This window comes from Pantherophis guttatus, chromosome 1 (assembly GCF_059756535.1).
Source record: "Pantherophis guttatus breed Tessera chromosome 1, ASM5975653v1, whole genome shotgun sequence".
Taxonomy (NCBI): Eukaryota; Metazoa; Chordata; class Lepidosauria; order Squamata; family Colubridae; genus Pantherophis; species Pantherophis guttatus.
Genome location: NC_142063.1, coordinates 110,342,485 through 110,362,496, shown reverse-complemented (window position 1 = coordinate 110,362,496; position 20,012 = coordinate 110,342,485). Strand labels below are relative to the sequence as shown.

General features: G+C 41.5%; 1 protein-coding gene across 4 annotated transcripts in view; it reads right to left on the bottom strand.

The window, feature by feature from the left end:
• Positions 1-20,012, bottom strand: part of SIGIRR (single Ig and TIR domain containing) — a 50,702-nt gene that overhangs the window by 26,575 nt on the left and 4,115 nt on the right. For 2 of the 4 annotated variants that reach the window (XM_034416709.3, XM_034416711.3), the window contains 2 exons: positions 13,376-13,700; positions 9,823-10,012 (listed from right to left, as the gene is read on the bottom strand). In XM_034416709.3, coding sequence (XP_034272600.1) covers positions 9,823-10,012; positions 13,376-13,382 — 197 coding nt within the window. In that variant the 5' untranslated portion in view covers positions 13,383-13,700. Of the gene's footprint in view, positions 1-9,822; positions 10,013-13,375; positions 13,701-15,206; positions 16,666-20,012 lie in introns of those variants that run through there. The other 2 variants (XM_034416713.3, XM_060687771.2) reach the window with 2 other exon arrangements.

Here is a 20,012-nt window from a genome sequence, read left to right as displayed (position 1 = left end):
GAAAGTACACTGTATGAAGTTACATTTTTTTTCCACAGTGCACTTGATTTTAGTAATGAAACAATGGCAGCAGAAGAAATAATAGGGAAATATGGAAGAGTTATTCATGATATGAACAATCTCGAGATTCCTGTAAAATTCCACAAATACAGCAGGTCAATTATACCTTGAAAGTCTTATCTGGATTCCACCATGTACTGTACCCCTTTTTAAACTCTAGAAAAGTGCATGATACTCATGGATGGAAAGTCTTTGGTGTTTGGTGTTAACACTGGATCAGGAAAAAAGATGCCACTGCCATATTTAACTAAGAAGACCTAAGCAAATCTGTGCTATGGAAATTCTCTTTGTGGTTTAACGTGTCCATCTTGGTAATCTTGCCTTTCTCTACTATAAAAGCAAGTTTGCATGAGCAAAGATGTTACATGAATTGGACAACACATCCCTTTTTTCTATAATTTCTGATTTATGTAAGTTTTCAGAGTCATATTTGATATGCCATTTTTCTTTATTTTCCCAAGCACCCCCTTTCCAGTTTGGGAAAAGCAGCAGGAAGTTTCAGTTACAGACAACAGGCTTTTGTTTTCTCACCCCAAATACTTAGCACCTTCCTCTCTCATTCTTCTCATGTAATTTCCAAGCTATCTCTCTTCTGTATTCTCCCCTCATTTCCCATGGCTTAGTCTGCAAACCTACGCTAGTAGGCTTGGGAATAATCATTGAACTCAATGCGGTTTCTTTGCATTAAGTAGTCTGAATTGGATTGTGCATTTCTAAAAGGAGAGGCGGACAGCTTATTTTTAAACTGTATTAATGGTAATATTGAGTACCCTAACCAGCATACCTTGGGCGGGTCACTCTCTCTCAGCCCAACTCACCTCACAGGATTGTTATTGTGGGGGAAATGGGAGAAGGAAGATGGCAATAGCAAGAGCACTTTAGACTTATACACCGCCCCATGGTGCTTTACGGTCCTCTCTAAGCTGTTTACAGAGTCATCATATTGCCCCCAACAATCTGAGTCCTCATTTTACTGGCCTCAGAAGAATGGAAGACTGAGTCAACCTTGAGCTGCTCAGGATCGAACTTCTGGCAGTACTGCAATACTGCATTCTAACCACTGTGCCATCACATTCAAGATTGTTGGATATGTTCACTGCTTTGAGTTATTTATAAAAATAATAAAGGTGGGATACAAATAAATAAACAAATATTCAACAATTTTGTGTCCCTATTTAAAACACTTCCAAAGTTTCTTTCATTCAATACAGCTGTTTCCTTTTGTTGTTGTTGTTCTTTTCTTTCAAAAGAAACATATTAGGAGCAATTACAAAAACTTAATCTGTCAGGAGGCTCCCTTGCCTCTTGCCTGTTTTTCTCCCTACCCTCCATCCAGAACCTTCTTCTTGTCTACAAGATCAGAGGTTCAGGTGATGGATACAGCCTAACTGCCACTACCGTGATTATACATGATAAAAAATAATTTCTCCAGCCTGAAGAAAAAATCCCACTTTCCTCAGGAACATTGATCAATCCAAGCAAATATGCTCTGAAGCTTCAGTTCATTTAAGGTCTTTTCAAAGGAGCAGATTGGGAATTGTGGAAAGAAGATTAAATTTACTGAGTTAAAGGGAAGATTGGGTAAATTGTTATATGGGCAGTAGGCTTAGTTCTCATGAATGCAATCAAACCAGCTAATTTACATTGCACATATACTTGCAGAGATTTGGGATCTTCTAAAATCATTTCTCTCCACTTTCTTTTACATACAAATGAATTGTAAGTTCTACCTATGGAGCATGTAAAAGTTTTACTTAAAATGTGCTTTTGTTTTGTTTAGGAAAATTTTTTTATGAGTTTTTAATCTAATTCTCTTTAAACTGCCTCAGTTTTTATTCCTTTTTTCACTTTCTCTTCTTTCATTTTTAAAGAGTCATAATTATTGTACTCGAACATTTTCTTTTTGTCGTTTTTACCTCTGGATTTATTTTCAAGTTGAATTAAAGCTGCCTACTTTGATCGTAAAAGTCACAAACTTACACAACTAACTACAAAAATGTAGCAGAATGGATTCAGGAAAGTAGATTCTCCCACTATAGAAAAAAAACAACAGGAGGGGGGTGCGGACCTGGCAGGTATTACGGAGACCTGGTTGGGCCAGGGGGGGGGTTCCCCTCGTTGAAATGTGCCCGCCAGGTTTCCAAGCATTCCATCAGCCGAGGTCACAGGGGAGGGGCGGGGGGGTAGCGGTTATCATTAAAGAAGGTCTGAGACCGAGGGAGGCCACTGTTCCTCAGACGGCCGGCTGTGAATCCCTTTTTGTGAAATGGGGTCATGGGGTTCAGATGGGTTTGCTGATCACGTACCTGGCTCCCTGCCACGTGGCAACAGCCCTGCCCGAGCTACTCAACGTCATCGCCGCGGTGGCGGTTGATACCCCTAAGCTTATGGTTATGGGGGATTTCAACCTGCCGTCCGTGGGTGAGACGTCAGAGATGGCTCGGGAGTTCATGGCTTCCATGACAGCTATGGACCTGACCCAGTTAATTCATGGCCCTACCCACACAGGGGGAAACACGCTGGATCTGGTTTTTGTCTCTGGACAGTGGTTGAGGGATCTTGATATAGGGGATATAGTTACTGAACCCTTGTCATGGTCAGATCACTCTCTCCTTCGTCTCGACTTTCGAACCGCTGCACCCCGCCGCAGGGAGGCGGAGCCGGTCAGATGGTTCCGCCCCAGGCGCCTGATGGAACCTGACAGATTCCAGACGGAGCTTGGGCCATTTCCTGAGGTTCTGGCACACGCCTCGACTGGAGACCTGGTGGCCGCCTGGGATAGGGCGGCTGCTGGTGCTCTGGATCGGGTCGTGCCTTTGCGGCCTCTGACCCGGCGCCGATCTCAATTGGCTCCTTGGTTTACCGAGGAGCTGAGGGAGTTGAAGCGCCGGAAAAGACGCCTAGAGAGTAGTTGGAGGGCCAGTCTTCTTGAATCTGACCGGACACTAGTAAGATCCCACATTAGGAATTACTTAGTGGCGATAAAAGCAGCGAAATGTAGTTATTTTGCTGCTCTTATTGCGTCATCAGATAATCGCCCGGCCGCCCTCTTTAGGGTGACCCGCTCCCTGCTCCACCAGGAAGCGCGGGAGGACCCCTTGGAGGGTAGAGCCGAGGATTTTGTTCAGTATCTGTATGACAAAATCACTCAGATTCGGGAAGATTTGGACTCCGACTGGGTAGTCTCAGGGGGAGAGACAGGGGCAGGTCTTGAGAATGTTATCTGGGATGAGTTTGATCCTGTGACCCCTGAGGACGTGGACAGGATTCTGGGTAGACTGAACGCGACCACTTGTTTATTGGACCCGTGTCCTTCCTGGTTAGTACTGGCTTCCCGGGAAGTGACACGAGGCTGGCTCCAGGGGATTATAAACGCTTCGCTGAGTGAGGGTGACTTTCCCGCCGCCTTGAAAGAGGCGGTGGTGAGGCCTCTCCTCAAGAAGCCTTCCCTGGACCCGGCAATGTTGGTAAATTATCGTCCGGTCTCCAATCTTCGCTTTGTTGCGAAGGTTGTTGAGAGTGTGGTCGCGCAACAGCTCCCCCAGCACCTGGATGAAACGACGTATCTGGATCCGTTCCAGTCGGGCTTCAGGCCCGGGTACAGCACGGAAACGGCATTGGTCGCGTTGGTTGATGATCTCTGGAGGGCTCGGGACAGGGGGTGCTCCTCTGTCCTGGTCCTGTTAGATCTCTCAGCGGCTTTTGATACCATCGACCATGGTATCATGCTGCACCGGTTGGAAGAGTTGGGGGTGGGAGGCACTGTGTTGCGGTGGTTCTCCTCCTTTCTCTCTGACCGGTCGCAGTCTGTGTTGACAGGGGGACAGAGGTCGACCCCGAGGCCCCTCATATGTGGGGTGCCGCAAGGGTCGGTCCTCTCGCCTCTCCTGTTCAACATTTATGTGAAGCCGCTGGGCGAGATCATCCGTGGTTTCGGGGTGGAGTACCATCAGTACGCTGACGACACCCAGCTGTACATCTCCACCCCGGATCACCCCAACGATGCCCTTGAAGTGATGTCCCGGTGCCTGGAGGCCGTACGGATCTGGATGGGGAGGAACAGGCTCAGGCTCAACCCATCCAAGACTGAGTGGCTGTGGTTTCCGACGTCCCCATATAGTCAGTTGACGCCATCACTGACTATTGGGGGCGAATCATTGGCCCCCACGGAGAGGGCTCGCAACTTGGGCGTCCTCCTGGACTCACGGCTGTCTTTAGAAGAGCACTTGACGGCCGTGACCGGGAGGATTTTTCATCAGGTTCGCCTGATTCGCCAGTTGCGTCCCTTTCTGGATCGGGACTCTTTACGCACGGTCACTCATGCCCTTGTCACCTCCCGCCTGGACTATTGCAACGCTCTCTACATGGGGCTCCCCTTGAGGAGCACCCGGAGGCTCCAACTGGCGCAGAGTGCGGCCGCGCGGGTGGTAATGGGAGCGACATGGCGTTCCCATGTAACACCTCTCCTGTGCGAGCTGCACTGGCTCCCGGTGGTCTTCCGGGTGCGCTTCAAGGTTTTGGTTACCACCTTTAAAGCGCTCCATGGCTTAGGACCCGGGTACTTGCGGGACCGCCTACTACCACCAATAGCCTCCCACCGGCCGGTACGCTCCCATAGAGAGGGGCTCCTCCGGGTGCCGTCAGCCAAACAATGCCGACTGGCGGCCCCCAGGGGGAGAGCCTTCTCTGTGGGGGCACCTACTATCTGGAACGAGCTCCCCCCAGAGATACGGAGGATCCCGGATCTGCGCACCTTCCGCCGCGCCTTAAAGACCTTACTATTTCACCAGGCCGGCCTGGCCTAATTTTCCCCCTCTTTTATAAAAGATTTTTAAAATTTTAAATATTTTTTAGTATTTATATATTCAATTTTAAATTGGTTTTAAAAGTTTGGGGTTTTAAATTTGTCGGGGCCAAAATTATTTAATTTGATTTTATTCTATTTTTTAAATTTTGTATTGTATGTGTTTTTATTGTTTGGCTGTGCACCGCCCTGAGTCCTTCGGGAGTAGGGCGGTATAGAAATCTAATAAATAAATAAATAAAATAAATAAATAAACAATTGACAAGATACTGACAAGTCAAGATATTGTAGAGTTAAGACCTTTATTTATACTTAACAACTTTGCTGTGCTTAGTTCTGACTGTGAGAGATTTCCTATCCTGGGCAGTAGTCTGAAAGAATAGGAATCATCAATTAATATTATACCAGAGAAGGGACACATAACCAACGTAATACTGCTTACAGAGGTATTCCGGTGTGTGTGTGTGTGTGTGTGTGTGTGTGTGTGTGTGTGTGTGTGTGAGAAGCAAGCCTAAGTTTCTACTAGATTATACAACTGAATAATGTCTGCTTATAGGTCAGACTATTTGTGAACAATTATTGACAATCAATAACAAAATTAATGAGCTTAATACATCTTTCCAGCTTTATGCTCAAGGGCATTGTGAGAGTCATCCCCACGTCACCTAAGGAAGTGAGAGTGAGAGTGAAAGAAACAAAGGAGAGAGGAAAAATACACAAATCTGACTCCCACAAAGAGAAAAGACAAAGGAAAAACAACATATGGCATACTCATTGAGAAGCATGAAAATAAACAAGAAGCCTCCTTCCCAAATTAGGGTTATTTTATCCAATCCAGCAGAGTGATTCCACAGAACAAAAAGAACCAAAGAAAGTGGAATTCCAAAAGATTTACTTTAAAAACTTCTGGGGTGGAACTACTGTATAAGCATCCTATTGTTTCACAGAGGTCTTTAACTTTTGGAGAAGCTGAAGTGGAATCATAATAGATTTATTTACTTAGGGTTTTCCGCCATTCAGTTCTCACAGGCTCTGAGCAACTTGCAACCAACGCAACAGAAGACTAAAAAAAGAGACAAATACAACTGCTAATAGAACCAGTCTGTTGTGCCACAATCTGAGGTTTGAATAAAGCTTACTTGTCCTCAAATGCTTTCCTAAATAGTCATTTTTTATGAAATGCAGCTACTCACAAATGTTGGGGTGATAGCCCTGTCCCTGCTGTATTCTCTCTTTGAGTAAGAGTATCGGAAAGAGAATAAAAATCACAAACAAACAAACAAACACAGAGACAAAAAAAATCTAAATATTTGAATCCATTGGGCTTCTGCTGTTCAGAAAGAGGCATCCAAAAAGGGTTCACCATTTTTAATATGTTCTTCTCCAAGCTGTTGCCTTGCTATTATTCTAACCATCTCTCCATCTTTTGTTTCCTGCAGCAGTTTGAAGATGGTGAGCAGGTGGATGTACTCTAGATCTTAGCACAACTGTTGGTGATAGAGCAGTTTAGAACAGGGGTGTCTAAATTTGGCAACTTTTAAGACTTGTAGACTTCAACTCCCAGAATTCCACAGCCAACTTGTCCTTCAGCAAGTGGAAGAAGAATAGAGAAAGATCATCCTATTGCTATCTACTTGGCCAAGGAAATAATGTTCTTCAATTGCTTTCTCAGCTCTGCCTCTTCTACCAGCTCTTTCCCTCATTGCCCTTTCTAAACTTACCAGGCATGCAAAGAAGCCTCATTGCCTCCACTCTAATGATTACTGAGTACCTTAAAACTAGAATAATAATCTTGAATCAAGGTTAATCCTTCATGATTATAAGGACAGAACCATGCAGTTTTCAGTACAGAAACAGTTTGCCACTTCCCTTTTCTGCAGTGTTGTCAACTAATGATCAGGCTTTTGGTGTTAGAAGGACATTAGAAGAAGAGATTTGGATGGCATGGACATTTGTGGTATGATAAAGTTAAGGTTAATGCTGGATTTAAAAAATCATTATGTTAGACATGCTATATGGAAATAGATAGAAATTCAGGTTATACTGAAAAACACCTTTGTGGCTCTCGGCACAAAAAATGATTTATAGATGAGAAATACCAGGCAAATAAAATAGCTAACTTATCATGAGCAGAATTTTGTCAAAGGGAGTGGGATATTTTAAGCTTCTCCGTTTAACCTACAGCCATGACATCTCCTGGACTTCTCTCATCCAAACACTAACAAAGCCCTATCTGCTCAACCTCTGGGTCTAGCTAAATTAGGTCAGTGGCAAAGGAACCCATCAGCCCAGGTTCTAGCCAGTTTCTATTTTCATTTCCACTCAGAAAAATCAACAGACAAATGCAAAAGTCCTAAGAAGAAGGAGGGTGGAAAGCAGACTGCAGAATCACCAATTTTTTAAAAAAGATGTTGCATTGGAGGTAATACACCTGAAACATATCAGTTTGTTATTGGAGAAACATAAATTATTTTTCCAATAAGAATTTGAATTGATTACTGAGTTCACAAGAATCTATTGCCCAGATTCCCTGGATGGTGGTAGGCACTACCCTGATGGTAATATATCATACAGCCCATGTCATCCTCTCATATTATTAAATCATATAAATTCTCTATATATGTGTCACTGAGCATCTCAGCATTACCACACACCATAACACTGGGAAGGAGTGTTCATATCATATTTTTAAATTGTTAATTATGGGTTTTAATGCAGGGATGTTTTTAATTGTGGGCCAAATTAATTTAATTGGATTTTAATACTGTTTTTAAATTTTGTATTTCTTGTGTTTTATCTGTTGGCTGTTCACCACCCCGAGTCCTTTGGGAGAAGGGCGGTATATAAATATAAACAATAAATAAATAAATAAATAAATAAATAAATAAATAAATAAATAAATAAATAAATAAATATTCTGAAGCTGTAAAACTAAGACAATTATTCTCTCTCTCTCCAATTAGACATACAATTTTTTCATGTTAAAACATAAACCCTTTTCTTTCTGATTTTTTATACATAAGCTTTTTCTAACATTTAGTATAAGTATTCCTTCCTAGAAATACAGCAAGTGTACCTTCCATTCCATAACATCAGTTTCACTGCAAATTTACTTTTCATTCCAGAATAATCAGCAGAATGTATGCATGCATGCATTCATTCATTTTCTATAGCTGCCCATCTCAGTCAATAATGCAAAATTCAAAAAAATATTAATACAAACAAAAATACTAAAAAACACTAAAACAATAGAAACATCTAAAATAAATATACATAGCAGCCAAGATACTTAGCTAGTTAGCAATACAGCCAGGAAATAGGACCCTTAACACATTCAGCACCCAAGGTTAGGAACACAGCCAGGTGTTTAGAGCCTTACAAAAGGCTGACACAGTTGGGGTCATTCTAATCTCCAAAGGAAGTTCCATAGAGCAGGGGACACTGGGGAAAAAGCCTATCTTCCAGTCCAGGGGTGTCAAACTCAATTTCATTGAGAGCCACATCAATGATGTTGTGTTTGACCTCGGAGGGCCATGGGGCATGGCCATGGTGAGTGTGACTCAGGACTCATGTCGGGGGGCACCCATGGTGACCAACTGCTAATGCAGGACTTCCCTGAGACCCTCTCGCACTCTCATTATAATCTCTCTCCTTCCTTCCTTCCTTCCTTCCTTCCTTCCTTCCTTCCTTCCTTCCTTCCTTCCTTCCTTCCTTCCTTCCTTCCTTTCCTTCCTTCTCTCTTCCTTCTTCTTCCTTCCCCTCTTTCCTTATTTTTCCTTCCTTGCTTCCCTCCCATCCCCGGAGGAGACCAACTCTGTGGGATCTTACCGGTCACTGAGAGCTATGTGGTAGAAGGCGGTCTTGAAGGTAACCTGGCCCTGAGCCATGTAGGGCTTTAAAGGTAATAACCAACACCTTGAATTGTGCCCGGAGACCAATAAGAGCCAGTGCAGCTCGTGGAGAATTGGTGTAATGTGGGTGTATCTAGGTGCACCCACAATAGCTCGCGCGGCTACATTCTGGACCAACTGTAGTCTCCGAACACTTTTCAAGGGTAGCCCCATGTACAGCGTGTTGCAATAATCTAACCGTGAGGTGACAAGGGCATGAGTGACTGTGAGGAGAGCCTCCTGATCCAAGTAGGGTCGCAATTGGTATCCTTCACCCTGCCATGCCCACCAAGCCACGCCATGCCCACCAAGCCATGCCCACCAAGCCACACCCACAGAACCGGTAGTAAAAATTTTTGAAACCCACTACTGCCTTTCTTGTCAAATGCAAAAGGGGAAACATTTCTCCTTTTGTTTTGTTTTTAATTTGTTTTGATAGCCTTCTGCCAGTGAAAACGGAGCTCGGGGGGACATGCAGCCCTCCGAGCTCCGTTTTCACTAGCAGAGGCAATGCGGGCCGGTTCTTTGCTGCTTCCAGGCTAGACCAGAAGACCAGATCTAAGCACCTCGTGAGCCGGATGTGGCCTGCAGGACTTGAATTTGACACCACTGTCCTAGTCCTTGCCAGCCAACACTCTTTGGTTGACGGGATCTGCAGGATAGGTAGGTAGGTAGGTAGGTAGGTAGGTAGGTAGGTAGGTAGGTAGGTAGGTAGATAGATAGATAGATAATCTCTTGCAAAAGATGATCCCTTAGGTAACCCAGTCCCAAGACATGTAGGACTTTAAAAGTAACCACCAGTACCTTGAGTTGCACCTAGAAAAACAATGGTAACCAATGCAGCTCCCGCAGAGATGTTATTATGTGTGCCATCTATTTGGCACCATTTACTAAACTCACAATTGCATTCTGCACCAGCTGAAGTTTCCAAATGATCTTCAGGGGCAGCCCCACATATAGTGTGATAATTGTCTTCAAAAAAATCTTCAGTTTGAGAGACTTCTTGCCCTCCTCACTGTCACCACTGTGCAACCAAATAAAGATAACTTTATATAAAAGTTTTCTTACCACTGAGTAGAAGAAGCATGAGTTTTATTGTCTAAGAACTGATTATCTTTCATCCAGCGCAGGTCAAGATCACAGTCGTTACTGTAAGGCAGCTGCACAGTGCAGTTCAGTGTTATTTGACTTTCCAAAGCTTGCTCCATAGTCAGATTGCTAGAGGGATAAAGGAAGTGGGGAAGTATACTGCAAAGATCTGTTAGAAGAACAAAAATATAATATTTTTTTTAAAAAAGGGACTGAACTTCCAATTGAATTTAACAAATCCTCTATTGATTTTTTAGAGCTGGTTAACAGGTAAAGTTAAGTCTAGTTTGGTTGAGATCTGCATCCCCACTCCCTTTGTCACACTGATTTCCCTATCTCTTGGGGAAATAATAGGTTCAGCTATATATCTGTCATTATATATACCCCTGCCTTTCCATTTGATATAGAAAAGTCAGTATCCAGATTCTCAAGAAAACAGGCTATTTCTTAAATAAAAAAACATTGAGGACATGGTGGAGGAGAGGGAGAGAGAAAATGTCTACACACAGCTGTAAGAAGCGATAATAATTATGAAAGTCTTACATTAATTATTAACTTTTTTATTAGCAGTAACTAAATTACCATTAGTGCCTGTTCAGAGTCCAATGAAGGTCACTCTCTAAGTTCCTCATCCATAACATATGAATGGAACTTTTGCACATTTTTTTTGAACTAGCTAGGAGATAAAATCTTGTTGATCTTAACTAATCTCAAAAAGGCTAAGCAGAGTTGGAAATGGGTAATGCTTGGATGGGATACTGTTCAAAATTTGTAAGACTGAGAAGACTATCTGTCTGTCCATCCATCCATCCATCCAAGAAGGGCAAACCACTTATGTTATCAAGAAATCTACAGTACATGGACCTGTCCGTGAAAGTCAGACAAGAAGGACACTCACTCTCTCTCTCTCTCTCTCTCTCTCTCTCTCTCTCTCTCTCTCTCTCTCTCTCTCTCTCTCTCTCTGTGTGTGTGTGTGTGTGTGTGTGTGTGTGTGTGTGTGTGTGTTTTTCTTTGAGTCAGTCTTGACTCAGGTGACTGCTTGGACTATTCTAGCAGTTTTCTTGGCAAGATTTTGGAAGTGGCTGCTACTGCCTCCCTAGGACTGAGTGTGTATGGATGACTCAAGGTCATCCAGCTGGTTTTGTGCCTAATGCAAAACTAAAATTCACATTCCCAGTTTATAGACTGGTGCTATAACCACTGCACCAAACTGGTTCCCCAAAAGTATTTATTCTTACATAATTTCAGAATCCTTGAGGGGGGTGGAAATTTCCACTATTTAAAATTACTGAAACTCGTCATCTAAAGGTATGTAAGGAAAGCTGGGGAGGGCGGATAATGAGGTAGGACTAGTTACAGTAGTAACATACAATGCATCCTATCTTCTGTACTGTAATCTAGGTATTTTTTTTCCCTTTTATACACCTTCTCTTCTCAAAGCTAGAAATCAAACCTCATTTCTTTCTTTTCTTCTTTTTAACACAAATGAAATAATTTTGTAGAAATGGGCATTTGTGTATTTGCCAAGAAATTAAGTCAATTCATACTATTCTGGAGCTCAGATAGTATAGAGGGCAAAAATATATGAAAGTGCAGCTACTCAAATTGTGGATATATACAGTGGTGGGCTGCTGCCGGTTGTAACAACTGGTTCGCCCAGCACCCAAAATGTGAATGCATGTGCATGCTCGCTTCGCTTGCACACGTGCCTTCTGTGCACGCACGTGGCCTTCCGCACATGCATGTGGCTTCAAATACATGGCAATATAGGATGGGATAGCACCGGGACCGGTGAGCGGGCGGGCCCACTTGTGGGTCGCAACTACCGGTTCACCTGAACTGGTCTGAACTAGCAGCAGCCCACCTCTGGATATATACAAAGAAATGAGAGGACTTATCCTTTCAGTGACATATATTCATATATAATCCTTATTTGCCTTTTAAAGAAAATAACATACATATTTTTATTATAGAAAAATGGTACTTTTGACGTCAGTACCCAATTCCTAGTCAAGTCAAAGGAACTTTTGAGATTTTTGTTTGGTTATTTTTATTTTTAAGAAAAGTAAAGGGCTTCCTAGTGGCATTCTGCAGGTAGATTTTGACTGACAACCAGTTTTTGAAGTTAACAATGAACCCCACAAAAAGGGACTTACGACCCGGACTTGAAATTCTGAAGGCTGCCCATCTCCATGGTCATCTCAACTGTATTTTAGGCACTTGGCAACTGACCTGCATTTACAGCCATTTGAAGCATCCTGTGGTCATGTGACAATTTACATTTTTTTTCTACAAACTGATGTTTACTGCTTCCAAAACACATCCATAACAAACAATGGGTTTGTACTGTTAATGTATTCATTAACAACATCTGTGTTTGTTTTAAAGACTGCCATGTTTGCTGAATGACTGTTGCAAAAAGGTTGCAAAATTGTGTGCAGTCACATGATGATCCACTTAACGACCATCATGGCACAATTATGGACATAAGTCAAGGACTACCTATAGTCTAAAATTTACCATATAAAACACAAAGGAAAGGAACATTTGTCTTTTCCAACCACTTGTTTAACCTACAGTAAATAAAAGATAAGACTTTTCCCACTTTAGTTTAGAGTCCAGGAGCAATTGTTACATTATCAGTCACAAATGATGATCAAAATTAGTAACACTGAATAGTATGCACAGAAACTATAAATAAAATCATATGTAGCAAAAACAGAATTGGAAAGCTTATTTTGGCACTTATTGCAGATTCGCCCATCTCTCCTCACCCATTTCTAATTCCATCACTCATTATTACAGTGCAATTAAAAGGTGTTTCCTCTTTTGAGTAGCACCTCCATAACAATAGATTATTCTTCAGTCATTTTTTTAACTGCACAAATTAGTTTGCAATCTGTTTTTACAACTATTTATGTTACCCTAGATACAATATAAAAGCAATGAAGAGCTTAAGGAAGCTCTACAAACTTGTGTCTTTTCACAAACAGATGTCAATTTCTATACAATTTCTACTTCAACACACAAAACAAGCTAGAAATAAATATTATGGCCAACAGAATACTGTTGCCAAAAGCAGACATGTTGCATTTTCTCTTCCCATTAAGTAAATTTCCATTAGGAAACTTAAGGTATTCAGTAACATAGTGAAATTCACTCACTGCTGCAAAAAGAGCCAAAGAAGCGGGATCAGGTAGGAAAACTCATTAAACAATGACAAGATCTCAGATATTTTGCCTTACTAAATCAATCATAGGCTAACACAGATACATCAAAAAGTCTGAAAGTGCAACTCAGATGATAATGATGATAGACTCAGTGCCCTTACTCAGAAGGAAGGAGTGAGAAGAAAAGCTAAGCCAAGCCTGCTTTTTGGTAAGGTACAGATCAACTATGAAATCTTCTAAAAGCTAAAATTAGACCAAAAACTAGTCTCTCTCAGAATACCAGTAGAACTGCTTCTCCTAGGATTAGGGAGCATGGCTGCCCTCAAAGCAAACTGGTCACTTATTTCATTTCTTGTACTCACCGGCCATTTTCCAGCTGTATAATAAAGGAGATATTTCTTTGATTATTCAAGTAGAGGGAACCGGTGTAGTTGCCTACATCATTTGCCCTGAGGTGCTCAAAGGTGAGGCATGCAGTTGTATTCTGCAGTGTGCTGTGCAGGTGGCCGAAGGAGGAGAAGGAGACGTTAAGCTGGTGGCGATCTTAGCTCCACTGGACACCAAAGTCAAAGGCAGACTGAAGCAGTTGATTATCCAAAGGGCAGAACAAATGATTAACAGACTCTTGTTGGATCCAAATGGTGAGATCATACAAGCGATCCGGGTCCACGCAGGATAGATCAGAAGCTAATGGAACCATCCAAGAAATAAGTTAGTAATAAAGCATATCACTTAAAGAGCAATTGCTATATTCCTATGCTGTAGAATCCATTCATACCTTTACAGCAAGTAAAGCACTACCAACTTCCTAAAGCAGATGTGGACAACTGTGGCCCCTTGATTACCTGTGGACTTCAATTCCCAGAATTCAACCCCATGCATTACTGTCTCAGGAATTCTGGGAGTTGAAATCCAAAGGTCGTAAAGGGCCCACAGTTGTCCATCCCTGCCCTAAACATCCCAATCATTTGCTTGTTACAGGAATTACTTAGCAGCAAAACTAAAACAGAACAGTCATCAGGAGCAGAATATATTATAACTTTATCTACATGTACAGATATCACGATAGTAAAATGAGTTATGCCACAGATTGTCTGTCAGTCTTTAAATCAATGTAAGTAGCAATATTTCTCTTAACATTTATGTTTCTAAACCAGCTAAGCTATCTCAGGAATTCTGGGAGTTGAAGTCCACAGGTTGTAAAAGGGCCACATTTGCCCACCCCTGTTCTAAACAATGAATATTTTTTATTGTCAGCTCATGAAGAAGAGATTGGACAACAATTGGTCTGGAATGGTATAAAGTCTCCTGCTCAAGCAGGGGGTTGGGCTAGAAGACCTCCAAGGTCCCTTCCAACCCGGTTATTCTATGTTCTAAATCACAAAAGCTACATTAACCCTATGATTTTTTTCCCTCTACAAGACACATGTCAAGCTTGATCGCATCAAGGACTGGATCGTGACATATCACAATTTTTTTGTCTTTGTGGAGCCGGGGTAGGTGTGTGTGGCCTGCACATGACATATCCGGCCCCCAGGCTGCCATTTTGTCAGGCCTGCCAAGATTTCCCCAAGATACACACACAGATTCTGGGGAAAACAAAGAAAAACAAGTGTTTTCCAGAAGGAAGGAAAATTATCAGATATGTTTGAAGATAGAGAGGTAATAAAAAAAAAAAAACTACTGGCAACGTTCTATAATTATTTTTAGATCTGGAGACATATTTTTTTTGACACACAATGGTTCTTAGATTGCCACATGAAATTATAAATATGTGTCATTAATAAAGTTAATGCATGATCATCACAAATACATATGACTGGCAAGAGAGTAATGCCATCTATACCTAGCAGTTCATTACTATTGATACCCTGCTAGCACTGACTTGAAGTTCAATTGATGTCCTGCAGTTAATGTGCCAATAACTTACTATAAGAGTGTCAAAGGACGTGCTCAACCTTTTGACAAGCAAAGTTAATGGGGAAACCAGATTCGCTTAATAACTGTGTTATTAATTTAACAACCGCATTGATTCGCTTAACAAATGTGGCAAAAAAAAGTTGTATAATGGGGCAAAACTCACTTAACAAATTTATCACTTAGCAACATAAATTTGGGGCTCAATGTGATCGTAAGTTGAGGACTCTAGTAAGAAAATTACTCTCATAAATGGAGTCTAAGAGCTAGAATTACCTGGTTTGGAAGAAAAATCACTGTTCATAGATTATATACATTTCCTTTTTTTCACTCCTGGCTTACATGTCAACTGAGAAACTTCCAAAGCACGTTTGACTAGATTTTTAGAGTAGCAGTTCAGTTCATTATAGATCTTATTTTATTGGCCCAATTATTGCTGTTGACAGCACTTTTTAAGCCCAGGCACTCTTTGTGTGATGAATTCAGTCTGGTCCTAGAAGACAATCTAGAAAAGGCCTCATGGGATACAAAAATGTTGATTTCATGATGAGAAAATTACCTCATGGAGTGTGAGGCTATTACTGAGAAGCTCCTATTTTAAGTATTTACTAGCTTCCTTTTGACCAACGGCTAGCAGAAGAGAGGGAGTTCACAACAAATCTTAATATCTAGCTCACATCAGAGGTGGTATTCAGCAGGTTCTGACCAGTTCTGGAGAACTGGTAGCAGAACTTTTGAGTAGTTTGGAGAATCGGTAAATACCACCTCTGACTGGCCCCATCCCCATCTATTCTCTGCCACCCGAGTCCCAGCTGATCAGGAGGAAATGGGGATTTTGCAATAGCCTTCCCCTGGAGTGGGGAAGGAATGGAGATTTTACAGTATCCTTCCCCTGGAGTGGGGTGGGAATGGAGATTTTACAGTATCCTTCCCCTGCCACACCCACAAAGCCCACAAAGCCACACCCACAGAACCGATAGTAAAAAAAATTGAATCCCACCCCTGGTTCACATGGATGTAGATAGTCCTTCAGCTAACCTGGTCTAAAGACATTTTTATGGTTAGAGTTAGATTTCAAATCGGGCCCAGAAAATGGACAGCTAATATAAATAGCACAAAACTTCTTGAAATTTGCCAGGTCAATATTTTAGTAGCTGCATTTTAAACTAGCTACACTTTCTAAATCTTCTTTAATGACACTTTTCACTGTCATACAAGTTCTGCCAATTTCTGAAACATTCCTCCAAGTAACTGAACTATAAGGTCAGAGCCCAAAGCAATTAATGACAAAGGTAGCTTAAGTAGAAAGGGAGGAGAGAGGGGGGGGAGAGAAAGAAAGAGACATGTGTAATTGGAAAGAACCTTCAGTTCCCTAGATAGCTCAAAGAATAGAGAAATGGTCTTGTGGACAATGTGGCTACAGCCTCCATACAAAAGCAAATGAAAGCAACTTACTTTATCTCACAAGTCCAGCCCTACAGTTAGGTAGGCTGAACTGGCTGCTTTAAGTGACAGAAGTTGGGAGCAGGAAGTGATATCCCTCTTGACCCTTTCAACACTTCTCCCTTGAAATTCCTTTCCATTCTTATTCTCCCCGAGATGTTTTTGTGTCTTTTGTGTTCTTTTGTCACTTCGTATCTTCTCCAATATGTCAGAAGGCCCAAACATCCATTACGCTGGCTAAGCAGCAACACAATTTTTCCATCAATGAACAAGACTGCATTTGTTGACTGCCCTGGCAAGTAGAATTTATCCATAACTAAGAAGCCCTGCACATCAGCAAATATACAGGTAGTCCTCGACTTACAACAGTTCATTTAGTGACCATTCAAAGTTACAACAGCAGTGAAAAAAGTGACTTATGACAGTTTTTCACAATTATGAATGTTGCAGGATCCCCATGGTCACATGATCAAAATTCAGATGCTTGGCAACTAACTCATATTTATGACCGTTGCAGTGTCCCGGGGTCATGTGATCCCCTTTGGCACCTTTATACAAGCAAAATCAATGAGTAAGCCAGATTCACTTAACAACCGTGTTACTAACTTAACATCTGCAATGACTCACTTAACAAATGTGGCAAGAAAGGTCATAAAATGGGGCAAAACTCACTTAACAAATGTCTTGCTTAGCAACAGAAATGTTGGGCTCAGTTGTAAGTCGAGGACTTCCTGTACTGCAAATTTAAGTTTATAGATGGAATATTCTGTGAAGAGAGTTTACATTGCGCATTCTCACATCATAAAAAATAAACCTGGAAAGAAAAATCAATTATTTAGCACTTTAGCACTTAAGACTTATTTACCGCTTCAAAGTGCTTTTACAGTCCTCTCTAAGTGGTTTACAGAGTCAGCATATTGCCCCCAACAATCTGGGTCCTCATTTCCTTTATTCTTTTTTAATTGGCTACAATAAATTTAGATGAATGACTGCCATGCACAATATCTTCTTATAAAAAAGTAACAGAAGGTACTTCAAGTACAGAATTCTGATTTTATGTTGATCCTGAACCACAGCACAAGCGGTCTTCCAGAATTTTCTTTTGTGATCTCACATGTAGAGATGATTCACACAAATTGACACTTCGTGATTCGGCACTACAAGACTTAAATGCAGAGGCAGAATCAATTCCTCAAGGCCTCTGGGCAGATCAATTCCATTCCACATTTCTTTGTTTAAGGCAAGCCAGAATTTATCCTTTCATATTCTTCTTATTCATAGGTGTACATTCACTGTGTCAGGTTTCGATGTCATCTTAATTAAAACACTGTATATCAGAATTGCAACACAATATCTCATAATAATGCTGGTTCAAATGAAGATGGAAGCTATGTTTTGATTTCAAATTAGGAAAAAGGAGATAATTACTCTGCATCACCCATGTAGGCATTTTCCAGATGAGTAGACTTCCATAGTCTATAGTCAACATGTCTGAAAGACACCTCAATTGAGAAAGGTTGCTCTGAAAATGGAGAATAGAAAACAATTGTGTTCTTCCACTGTCCATAAAGCCATACATTTCCCAGCTGATGAACATATTAGAAGCAACCAAACCGAGTCAGTATTTTTGTATTAAATATAATTCATGTGTACTGCAAAATCCTAGCAATTCTGCAATGCATTGTGTGAGTTTGCATGATAAAGCAGGTTTTTCTAGATGACCACCCAACAGAAGAATTCATTGTAAAAATTACCTGGTTCTAATAATGCAGTTAAGTTCATTGTTAGGCCTTGTATGTATTGACTTTATTTTACAGAGTCACCTACATTACTTTCATTTTGCAAAGAACACAAATAACTTTTTGCTTAAGAATAGGGTTGGGCTGAGAGAGAACGACTGGCCCAAAGTCACCCCAACAGCTTTCATGGCTAAGGCGGGACTTGAACTCATGGTCTCTTTGCTTTCTAGCTTAGTGCTTCTAGCTTAGTGCTTAGACAAATTGGCACTTTTACTGGCAGACTAGATTCTAATCCCAACGTGGCCAATTTATATATTTTCAAATCCGCTTGTTAAACAATAATAATTAAGTGAAAATTTGCAAAACCTGCTTTACGGTGTGTCTGGATTAAAGATATAAAACCAGTGGTGGGATTCAGCTAGTTTGCACCACTTCGGGAGAACCGGTTGTTAACTTTCTGAGCAGTTTGGCAAACTGGTTGTTGGAAGAAATCATTAGGGCAGAGAACCGGTTGTTAAATTACTTGAATCCTACCACTGTATAAAACCCTACGTCATATTACAGCAGGGTCAAAGGTACATAGTTACCCACCTCTACAGCACTGCATTTATACCTGCTCCTGAACTCATGGCAAGAATACCTGTTGTGACCCCGACTCCCGAGCCTGTCCTAACAGAGGAGGAGGACTCAGAAGGTGATGGGGAGGAACTGACAAGGCCTCCCTCTCCAGGACCCTCCTTTCTGGCAATGCCTCAGGTTCCATCCGAAGGCCAGGAGGAACAGCCTGGGATGTGCCAGGAGGAAGGCATATCGGAGCACCAATTGATAGGGAGCGAGGATGATGAATCCTGGCTTGATCCCAGGCAGCGTCGGAGGGAGAAGCGTGCGCAGCAATGGAAGACACGTAGGAGGGCCAGAGATTGAGCTGAGTCACAGAGCCACGCCCCACCAGGAATAAAAGTGGGTGGAATTGTTCTTCAGGCTTTGTGACGGACAAAGTTAAACTCTGAAAGTCACATTGTGATCTCTGAAATTTGGCTTGGATATATTTTGGACTGAACATTAACTAAACTCTTGTCTCATGGATAATTTGTTGCTCCTGGAATGGACTGAAGATAAGTCCTCTTCTGCTTTATGGGAGTGAAAACGGTCTTGGCAGGCATTCGGCAGTTTGTTGCCAAAACCTTGGTCTGCCAGGAATTCTAATCTGTTTACCTAATAAAATATTGGCAGGCGTGCTTGGTATTACGTTTGCCTGTGTGAGGAAGAGGGACAGAACAATACCTGAAGTCTGACACATGAATGCAATCAAAACATATACAATAGTCTATACTACAGTGGAACTACCACTAAAGTCATATGGCCACCTTTGATTAATTGCAAATATATGTACAGGTAGTTCTCGACTTATGACCACAATTACGACAACAATTGAGCCCCAAATTTCTGTTGCTAAGTGAGACCATTACGTTTTGCCTCATTTTACAACTTTTCTTGCCACAATGGTTAAATGAACCACTGCAGGTGTTAAGTTAGTAACATGGTTCTTAAATGAATCTGGCTTCCCCGTTAACTTTGTTTGTCAGAAGGTCGCAAAAGTGGATTACATGAACCCGGGACACTGCAACCCTCACAAAGGTGAGTCAGTTGCCAAGTGTCTGGATTTTGATCATGTGACCATGGGATGTTACAACAGTCGTAAGTGTGAAAAATGGTCATAAATCACTTTTCTCAGTGCCATTGTATCTTCGAATTGACACTAAATCAACTGTTGTAACTCAAGAACTACCTGTATTCTTCCCTTTCCAAACTTATAACAATCTTTCTAGAAAGCTAGCAGCAATAGAAGAAATGGAAAACAAAATAAAAATAAAAATAAACGAATGGCCTAACAAATAAA